The sequence below is a fragment of the Pithys albifrons genome, chromosome 20, assembly GCF_047495875.1.
Source record: "Pithys albifrons albifrons isolate INPA30051 chromosome 20, PitAlb_v1, whole genome shotgun sequence".
In the NCBI taxonomy this organism is placed as follows: Eukaryota; Metazoa; Chordata; class Aves; order Passeriformes; family Thamnophilidae; genus Pithys; species Pithys albifrons.
The window spans coordinates 13,219,705-13,230,618 of record NC_092477.1 but is presented as its reverse complement, the minus strand read 5'-3'; the positions used below and the strand labels follow the sequence as shown (position 1 = coordinate 13,230,618).

General features: G+C 51.0%; 1 protein-coding gene across 5 annotated transcripts in view; it reads right to left on the bottom strand.

Annotated features, from left to right (window-relative positions):
* Positions 1 to 273: 273 nt before the first annotated feature.
* The window catches only part of MVB12B (multivesicular body subunit 12B), a 52,492-nt gene continuing 41,851 nt past the window's right edge, over positions 274 to 10,914 (bottom strand). For all 5 annotated transcript variants that reach the window (XM_071574094.1, XM_071574096.1, XM_071574095.1 and 2 more), the window contains 3 exons: positions 5,661 to 5,716; positions 4,292 to 4,351; positions 274 to 458 (listed from right to left, as the gene is read on the bottom strand). In XM_071574094.1, coding sequence (XP_071430195.1) covers positions 369 to 458; positions 4,292 to 4,351; positions 5,661 to 5,716 — 206 coding nt within the window. In that variant the 3' untranslated portion in view covers positions 274 to 368. The remainder of the gene's footprint in view (positions 459 to 4,291; positions 4,352 to 5,660; positions 5,717 to 10,914) is intronic.

Below are 10,914 nucleotides of genomic sequence, written 5' to 3'. Positions count from 1 at the left end.
TCCTTTCAGAGCTCAGAGTTCTTGATGGTCTGCAAGCTCCCAGCTTTGTTTGCAGGGGTTTGCTACAGCTCTGGATTCTGTGACTGTCCTGCAGCAGGGTTACAAAGTGGGGGTGACCAAGGGGCTGTGTCAGGCTTTCAGTCCTGTACTCACATGGAGAGGGGTCTGCAGCAGTGCGGGGGGTGGGGGGTTTGCAGCTGCCGAGGGTCGCGCAGTCCCATCGTGTGGGGCGGCGTATGCAGGGGGGGTGCAGCGCAGGGTGGCGTTGGTGGCCAGAGGCATGGAGGTCTGCAGGGACGGTCCCAGCGCTGCGTCTCGTGTCCCGCTCAGTAGTATGCACACACGCCTCCTCTGGCACCGGAGGCCCCTCAGGATGATGGCGGGACCGGTGGGCACCGCGTGGGGCTGGGCGGCAGGCGGGCTGCCGCGCTCTGCTCCGTCCGGAAGCTGTAGTCGTACTGTGGGTAAAGCAGAGAGAGGGAACCTTGGGGCACTGACCCACGCAGCCCAGGCCAGGGAACTCGGCCAGGTAGCCACGTGGTACACGGCCATACTGCCCATGCCTGGGCTGGGTCAACACAATAAGCAGAAGAATGCAGTAAGAGCTGGGTCTGGCAGCAGCTGGCCCAGGTAGGCCCATGCCCAGCAGGCCTGCTGGCATCACCCAACCCTACACCAGTAACTGCTCCAAGTAGGATTCACCCCCTCCTTCAAACCCCAGCATTAGCACAAACACAACCACACTCATCCCGCACATAAAGCAACTGGTCAGAAAGATTCCTATTGGCAGATCTTGATACACAAGCCGCTACCATCAGATTTAACATTTTTGGTTTGATAAGGGGGGTCAAAATTTCAATATACACATCTCTGCACCCCCTTGATGTCACTGCAGCTGAGGGACACCCCTGCAACCGAGGGGCAGCCAGAGGTCGCCATGGAGCTCAGGCGCTGCAGCACCTGTCAGGCACTGTAGCACTGCCATCTCGTGGCACACCATGGGCTGCACCCTGCAGGCCTCTGGCCACCCAGGACCCTGCCAGGGCACCCCAGGAGGGGCCGGGGTGGCAGGGGCACTCCTGTAATGGGTGGGCAGCCAAAGCAGTGCAATGCAATGGGGCTGCTGGGGCAGTAGCTGCCCACGATCCCAGTGCACCCAACTGCAACGGCCTCATACAGGAACTGCCCCTCCCACATCTCCCAGTGCCCCATTTGTGGCTCCTGGAACGTCACAAACACATTTCCCTGTGCCCTTGGACCACTCCTTGCCAGCTGGCCTGGAGCACAAGCCATGCTGCCAGCAAGACAGCCCTTGGAACCAGTAACCTCGCAGGCACCTGTCCCAGGGCTGTGCCAGCTGTGCTGGAGTCATGCCAGTTGTACCAGGGCCGGGCTGTGCCAGGGCTGTGCCAGTTGTACCACGCCTGGGCTGTGCCAGGGCTGTGCCCATTGTACCAGGGCCTGGCTGTGCCTGTGCCAGGGCTGTGCCTGTTGTGTCAGGGCTGTGCTGGGATTGTTTCAGTTGTGCAAGGCTGTACCAGGTCTGTACCAGCTGTGTAGACTGTGCCAGTTGTGCCCGTGCTGTGCTGTGGCTGTGCCAGTAGTGCTGGAGTTGTGCTGTCCGTGCTCCATCGCCGACACCTCCTCTCCGTCCCGACTCGGCAGCCGAGCTGCAGCAGTGCCGCTCCTCCCAAGGGCACGGGCCCCGGCGAGCCCATCCCGGCCCCGGGGAGCCCATCCCGGCCCCGGCGAGCCCATCCCGGCCCCGGCGAGCCCATCCCGGCCCCGGCGAGCCCATCCCGGCTCTGGGCCCGGCGGGCGGCGCGGGGCCGGCAGGGGGCGCCGCGGCTTCGCGGAGTGCGAGCCCCGCCGAGCGGGACCGGGGCGGCCCCGGGCTGGGGGTCCTGTGCCGGGGACTGTGCCCGGGGCTGGGGATCCTGTGCCCCGGGCTGGGAGTCCTGTGCCGGGGACTGTGCTCACTCCCTCCCGGCCGCATCTCCCTGTCCCGATGTCGCAGCAGGCGGCACCGCCCCGCGCCGTTTGCAATATGCCTCATTTTTCAACACCCAAACGCATAAAGATGTCAGCTCAAACTGTTTACTAATTAACACTTAAAAAGACACAAATTAGATATGCGTGGCTAAGAGCAATTATAATCAAGACGAATCTCTCCAGTCATTGGGGAACTGAGGAAACTCGTAATTGCTAGAACCAATGTTTTAAAAACTGAAATCATGCCAGTTAGCAAATATGTTCATTTAAAGAACATTTCATGTGACTGCACTCTGGAGAATTGACTACAAACATGCGAACAAGGAAGAATATTTCTGTGGAAAATTAAAATTTTAAGCTCATTTAGATTTACAACTTCTTCATTAAATATATTTGCAAGAGCAGCCCATGAAAACTTGTAGCAATTCAGTGGTTAAATGAACTGCCTTCCCTATCAAAGGAATGATGAGTACTGGGTGCTTGCTTTAGTAATTAGACTCTCTCTAGACTTTTTCACTCCACACCAAGCTCAAACGAAGACAGGATGTGTCCCATGAGCGGATGGACCGCTGCCCTCTCTGCCACGGCCATGGGCACCGCAGCACCCACCTCAGAGCTGTGCACAGTGACAGTGCCAGCACCTTTGCTGTCACCTGCACCTGCTCAGGTGCCTGCTCAGCGATGCCCTCCTACAAGGTGAGAGGAGGGGGGCAAGAGCAGCAAGGACAAACCCCCACAAACCTGCAGGGAGAGCCAGCAGCAGCACTGCCAGGGCTCCACTCCCCTCCATCCTACATCCACCCAACCAGCCGTGAGCAACAGCACACCCTGCTTACACCTGTGCTTCACCACCTCTTCACAACCCAGATCTCCACGCCCTCTCCTGGGCATGGCTGTGCCATCCTGGAGCAAGAAAAGCAGCCTGGGTGCAGTCCAGGATCTGCATCTCTTTCCATCATTTTCATGACAGGGTGGAGTCCTGTCACTCAGCCGCCTGCAGTTTGGAGGATGGGTGCATACATCTGCAAATGTGGCAACAGAGAACAATAACTCTAAGAATTCTTTGGGAATATTTTTTCAAGGCATTTTGCTCAAGGGAGAATGTTCTGGCTGCTTTGGAAATCCAGAAGATATGCTGTAATGGTGCTATTGCTTGCAAGGGAAATAAAGCCATGCCGAAATTCACAATATTTATATGTGTAGCTCTCTCTGTGCAGACAAGATGCTTTATCAAGGAATATGTGCTGCATAAACATACTTTTCATTACTCTGGAAAGCACACACCCTGTGATGAAGCAGGAGCTGTGGTACAGCTGGCAGGTATTGGCTTCTCCTCCCTGGGCCACATAAATGATTCCAGTGCTCGTGTCCCTGCATTTCACAGGCCTGCAAGGGCGTGGGGAGGGATGCACAGCCCAGCCTTCCAGGCAGCTTCCAAGCTGCCAGACCTCTCTCACACCAGGCAACACAGAGAAATGCTGCAGAAGCAAATCCAGTACCACTTGGATTCACCTCTGGCCAAAGGAACCACCTGCTCCCTGGCCAGCTCCTGGCAGGAGGGAGGAAGGAGGCAGGCATGCGGAGAGGCTGCCGGCCCTGAGTCTGGCAGTTTTCTGATGCCATCTTATTACTCTCTGCCTTGAACCCAGCTGGATGGCACAGAAGGTCTTTGTGACCAGTTGTGCCTGAAGAAGCAAGTGCTGCTCAGACAAGTTTCTTCCCTTCAGCTGTGAGGCTGCCTTTGCAGAGCAGGCAGGCAGCTCCTCAGCACCACGCTGTCCACTTCATGCATGTGCCAGAATGCTCCCTTGGGACCACCCTTGGGACCACCCTTGGTTTGGTGGCTGCCTTCTCCCCGAGCTCCTCAAACACTCAGACCTGCTGAAATGCAGCCCGGTTCTCCTGGCAACAACTCAACAGCATCAGCAAACTGAAAACTGATGAAGGTGTTTACTTGATATTGCTGAGTCAAGCCCATTTACCTTCCTGACATGCAAGAGGCACCTATCAGTGCCCTGCCTGCACCATGTTGCTAATACATAAGAAAGAAAGTTTAACCAAAACAGACATCTGGAATTAAACAGAGGGTCCCAAACTTTGCCATTAGATGTACTAGCCAAAGCGTCTTCACTCAGTGTGGATCACAGCGACATCCTTTATCCTGACCTTACTGCTTAACTGTATTGCCCCTCAGTGATTTGGGAAAGAAAAGAGAAGCCTTTTCCATAAGGGAAGGGATCTTACAATGAAGTAAACACAGCACTCGTGACTTGCTCCGTGCCTGGATGGCACTACTTACCTCCTTTTCGATTTCTGCAAGAGTTTTGATTGTGATGCCCAAGAGATCAACTGGCTGCATCTGGTAAGAAACAATGTCAAATTTAGGTCTGTTTTTGTGAGGGCTTTTTGATTTTTTCTTTGTTATTTTTGTTGTTTTGTGTTTATTTTGTTTAAAGTCAGCAAACACTATCACCAGAGATTTACAGGCACCATCTGTAAACCCAGGGATGATCTGGTTCCTCACTGCACCAGGAGAGCAAAGTAGCAGCCAGCGGGTTGGGGCCAACAGCTGCAAGGCTTTTGTCCCTCAGCGGGACAGCCGCCACTCAGCTCCTCGTCACAGGGAGATCTGCTGCCACCGCCCCGCTGCAGGACGGTACGGCAGCCTGTAACACCCTATGAACTCCTGTGGCTGCAGCACTGAGGTGTCAGCGGCACCGGCTTCAGGAAGCCCCGACCAAACTGACCATATGGTGGCAATAGTGTCTAAAGGATCTGCAGGGAGGATTAGCACGACCTATTCTCTCTGCACTTGTCCTCACAGCAGGGACTCCAGCGTTCTGGGAATAATGGACCATGAACAACTCTTTCAGAAAGCAAAGGCTGTGCAAAACCCCCATGAGCAGGAAGAAGCAAGCACAAACCCAGATCACCACCGAAAAATCAGACACAGCTGATGGCTTAACAGCTTCTTGTAAATCGATTTTTAAAGAGATACTGTTTTAGCACAGGATGGATTCAGGAACTGGTAATGGGATGCTGAACCTTTGAGCCCTGGATCATAAAACTTTTAACAAGCACTGGCCCAGTGACACTCCAAGGTAATTTTGAAGTTTGGGCCAAGCAGCCACGTGCTGTTTGTGACATGCTCTGCAGGCATGGCCCCACGGTACCCAGCATGGACCTGCAGCACCTGGCACCGAGCAGGCAGCATCCAGAGCCCTCTCCAGCTCTCTCAGCAGTCAGGCAGGAGCCTCGTGACAGCTGCCAGCACTGGGGTGCACCCTGCCATTATCACTGCCCTCACCTTCTGGGTGCTGACAGCACTACACCATCCCCATGGCAGGTTAAACCCAGGAGAACTCCACATCTGCAGCTTTACACTCTACACTAAGAAATTAGGTATGCTTCCAGCACCAGGGAGTTTCATTGCCATTCCTATTTTTGATGGCACTAAATCTTCCAATCCCAAGACAATTCAGTTTTAGAAGTGATCTGGCAAAAGCCCTTCCCACCCAACGGGCAACTATTGTGACATACAACCATGGTCCATCTCAAGCTCTGGGTATGTATTTGGCCCCACAGAAGCAGGTAATATTATTGATGTTTTGTGATCACTCTCCATGAAACGATTTTCAGACACTGGGAGAACAATGAAGGCAACTCACCCCTTCAGGAGCACAGGCAAACTTCTCCGAAATCATAAAAGGCACTCCATCCATTGCTGAAAGAGAGAAGACATCACATGTCAGATTTCCAGCTGACTTCTGACACGCAACTTCACACATTCCCAGTGGCAGATCAAGTGCTCACAGCACTGACACATGACTGATTGCCCCCAGATGTTACTACCAGCCTTTTCCTCCCTCTAACCTGCCAGTGGTTTCTTTCCATTTAAGACATAGCTGGGTCAGTCTCTACCAAATCAGAAACACAAAGAATCCTCCCTGCTCTATCCATATACAATTTGGTTGTCTCAATTTCACATTTTCAGAATTCATTCACCTGCCAAAGGAGGACAGTGTTTGAAACAGGAAGGAGAACACACATCAATTCACCGCCTCCTCACCAAACCAGCTGAGCACACTGGGTAGCACCTGAACAAGAGAATAAGGAACCAGCTGTATGTGCTACCACTGGGAAGGATGATGACAAACACCTGGGGCCAAGCACCCTCCCCAGCCTGGTTGCTGCCAGTGCAAACTCAACAGTGAGTAATGGAGCTCAAACACTTGCAAACCACATCCGGAGGATAGAAACCAGTGGAATACGAGGATAGACATGAGGACATGGTGGCACATGGCACAGCCTCATGCCATTGGCTCCAGCTCTCTGTGTAGCACAACCTTAATGGTACTCAGAGCACTGTTTGCCTTTATATTGTATAGCCATCTTAGTGCAATGACGTTCAGTGGTTGTGTCTTGCTATCACCACTTTGGAGACACCATAGGGAGCCTGCTATGAGATGTGGCAGCACAAGGGAGACACTTATTTTTAAAACATGTAACTCAGCAATTTGCACACAGGATTGAAAAGGGCACATTTCTAAGGCAGCGCACACCCCAGATCCACTCCCTTTATCGCACTTACACCTTTAACATTTGAAGTCTTTAAATTTCAGCTCTGAAAGAAATAAAAACTTCAAATTAGTGCAAATTTAAGCCCTCAAATGCCCCACAGTGATCCTCAAAGAGGGTTTCCTTTCAGAAAGCAAGTGTGCCCATGAACCCAGCATTCCTTTGCTTGCCATTTTTAACTTCCACCAGCACCGAGTTACCATGTTAGTGATTTAACAAGGACCATTTAAGAATATTTAGCATTTGACATTTGCTTTGTCTATTTTTCACTAAAAACCACACTCCTCCAGTGGAGTAATTTTGTTATCAAAGGTGCCGTGTGGCAGCCGCAACACGCAGAGAAACGAAAGGAAACAGATGAAAAGCAGCATCACCAAATTCAGGAAGTTAAACCTGGAAGACCATCTGCATTTGCTATCCGACAGAAACCTGCTTTGATCAGCCACACTCCAGCTTTCATAAAGTAATCCAAAGCCTGGGCCCCGCTGAGGAGGGCACCCCTGCAGCCCCCAGAGCCGCCCCACGCCTCGGCCACGCTCAGCCCTGAGTCAGAACCACACAGCAAAGTAGGAGATGAAAGCAGGGTGAGCAAAAGGCTCAGCAGCACAATTAGCACTCTACTAAACAAACGAGCTTCAACAGAGCTGTAATTAAGCAGGCCTGTAATTAAGTATATGCCCTTTATCATAACGATCACGCTTAAAAATGGCATGATGCATGGAAGTGTGTTATTTATGCCGCGCTCCCCAAGCGCAGGACGTGTGTGTCACCAGCGTGTGTCACCAGCCTGTGTCACCAGCCTGTGTCACCAGCCTGCTGCCGGAGTGCACTGAAGGCAGAAAGCAGAGAACCCAGCGTGCATTCAGTGGCTCCTTTCACGGCCAGGCACCAGTCATGAGGGCTTAAACACCACCAATTCTGAAAACTCTACAGAAACAAAGCTCCAGGTGACTGCTGCCCCTACCTGCCCCAGTGCCGGAGGGTGACAGCCCAGCCCTGCTCTGCCCTGCGGCTCGGCCGCGCTCCAGGAGCCCCTTGGGCACCCAAGGGCTGCAGGCAGGCGGTGGGACCCCGGAACGCGTGGGAAGCAGCGCTCCTCCCTCGCCTCTGAGCCCAGGCTAAGCCCGGACACAGCAAACACTCTGGGGGAAGGACTGACTGCTGCCTTGCCCACAGGATGAGACACCATTGCTGCTGCCCAGGATGAGTTTTTTCACATTCATGACAATTTCAGTTGAGGCTCAATTCTTACAGCAGCTCATGGAGACTCGCAGGAGAGGGAAGGTCATGATCTCCAGGGCCAGGCACCCTAACAACAGCAGGAAAGAGCTCCCACTGCCATGCTGAAGCCTGACCAGGTGTCAAGCACTGGGGTGTCCAGCACTGGGGTCTGGGCACAGGCGCCATCGCTCCTGCTGTGCACTGTAAGGCAGCTCACAACTGCTGTTTACAGCAGTTAATTTCACAATAAAATTAAATGAAACCAGAACTGTAGGAAAGCATTTTAATTCCATGTCCCTTGTCCTGGTGTTGTGCTGTAAATAAACATCAGAAGCAGCCTCCGATTCCTCCCTTTTTCCTCTTTCCCCCCGCCTCTTGCTTTTGAGGCATTTCTGGCAGACTCTGATCAGAGTTCTGTGCTGAAATCCTACCCTGTGTCACCACCTCCATGGCGTGTCTCACACTAACAGACCGGGCCCTGGGCCTGAGATGCCAGTTCCTGTTTCAGTCTGGCCAAAAGCTATTCAGCTCCTCCATGTCACTCTGTGCCATGTTTGAGACCAGCAGACAGCAACACCAGCTGATAAAAGAACCAGTTCAGGTGGATAAATGATAAAGCACAGCTCTTCTCAAAGGTACCTGTGCTGATTCAAACAAAAACGGTGGGCAGGGCCCCAGTTTTACAGCATTACTCGTACCACAAGAGCAGCTCATGCACTGACCCACACACTTTTCAACATCTTTAAAGGTTGTGACTTTAAAATATTTATAAAGACCTATAAAATATTTGCACCTTACAGGTTAAAGCCTCCTTGCACAGGTAGACAAAGCTGCTCTTGCCCCCCAAAGTCTCACTGCCAGAAGGATGCCCACCCTCTGGGGCCCCCCACCCAGGGGGTGAACCCAGCAGTTCTCCCCATGTCACTACAGCCCCAGCACCTGCAACAGGTGAGGGAGGTGCCTGTGCTCTTCACCTCAAAATGGAAAAAAATAAAATGGGATTTCAGAAGAAAACTGTTTCCAATGGCTGTTTGCTGCCTCCCAGGATCAGTACCTTTCTGAGGGTCACAGCTAATTAGCTCCGGCACTACAATTAGATAAAGAGCTGAAAGGAGCCAGCAGTCAGAACCAGACTCCTAAACCCCATCCAGGAAGGCCAGTGTTCCTGTGAAACCCTGCCAGCAGCCAGGTGGATGGTGGTGCAGGTGAGGGGCCCTTCGTCAGTGCAAGACCACTGAAACGCTTGACCAACTTCTACCTGGTGGCTACTTCATTGTAATTTACTAAGACTTGCTCTCAGGCTCTAATCGGGAGGACACCAAAGCATGCTCTATAAATCCAAATTGTTAGCTTGCTTAGAAATTCGGTCTTTAATCTGAAAAAGTACTGTCATCCTCCTCTAAGCACTCAAGAGATGCTGCCTTCTGTGCTGCAGACTCCAACTAAATCTCAGTTGTCAAATTAGTAATTCATCTTTCTTGAATAACTATATTTTTAGCAAAGCTACCAGATTTAAATAATCAGACCTGCCAATGCTACCCTAATTTGAACATGCTGACGAACTTTCACAGGCAGCATCAGCTAACATAATGAGTTTCTGGATGACAAAGAACTTCAGACTGTAGTTCTCTACCCAGCATAATAAGCACTTGTTCTTTTCTACAATGTGCACATAAAAGAGAAATCTAAATAATAGTTGCTGTAATTATCTTGAAAAATATGTGGTGATTAATGGTGATTATGAAAATCTGGATAATTGTTCACTGAAACTCCAAAGATCAGATGCTCTCTTCGAGCAGCCATCAATGAAGAACTTGGGAACACAAAATCTTCCAAGCTCCTGCCTGCTGGAAGCATGTGAGGATGGGATCGACCACGTGCCAGCTCAGCCCTCACTCTCCCATGACCTGTGCCAGGAGTTCTAGGATGTCCACGATGTGATGCACATATCACTGCAGTTCAAAGCACAAAGTTCAACCTGTTATTTATGCAAATAATTAATTACTCTTGTATGCAACTTGCAGTTTGTCATGACACATTAATGACTTGATAGACTTCTATGAACTAGTGAGCACAGGACAGCAGAGCGCTTTTATCGTCATTTAATTTAAAAACGATCCTGTGTGAAATTATCTAGTTGTGAGTGATGGAAGCATAAAGAACAGACTCAGCAAAGCTTCTTTTGGATCATTGCTTTATTAATGGTAACGTCAGGGAAATGAAAAATGCTAACATTGTCATATTTAGCTCCTGGGTACAGACGAATCGCTGCCTCAGAGCCTGGCGGGCTCCGTTTGCACACTGCAGTGAGTGCTAATTCCTCACACCATGATTGTGAGGATACACAGCCACAGAAGAGTTTATATACCTCAACTCCCAAGGAAATAACAGCTGTTTCTGCATTAAATTCTCACCATAAGATTTTATAGCTTTGTATTTCTTTACTGCTGTTTTTGCATGGCCTCTTAAACTTGAATTTTTGACTGCTGATATTAAAAATATTTAAAAAATAAATCCCTAGCAAAACACTTTCCTGCATGACTTTGAAAATGAAGCACTGTTAATCCAAAGCAACAAAAATCCCAACACTGAATGCACTACTGCTACCTTTAAAATTCAAATGATCATAGATTTCAGAAAGAGCTTTCTCTAATGCTGCAGAATTGTTCACATTTTCCCCAGACCTGAGCACTAGGAGAGTGTTCATGTTTTACCAAGATGAATATCTCATAAACCATTATACAGCAACACCGTAAAAACAGCAGAGCTCCCCTGCTTAAAGAAAACTTGATTTTCAGCTGAACAGCACCAGAGGAACATGGAAGCAGGTTGAGAACCAGCAGCTGGCAGAGAGCGTGGGCACAGCACCACTTGGAGGGGAGCCATGGTCAGGTTGGAGGGACAGTGTGGCCAGTGAGGAAGGCCCACCCCGAAGGGGCTGCTGCCCCCAACAAGCAGCCCAGTGGCAGGTGAGTGTTGCAGCTGCAGCCTCTGTCCTTGCCCGGCTGCACACACCATCCCCAACATGCACACGCTTTTTCATGTCAAAAAAGAAGAGTACAAGGGTGGAGGCAGGGGCACAGGGCTCAGCTCTGCCAACCCAAGCCATACACCCAAGCTCAG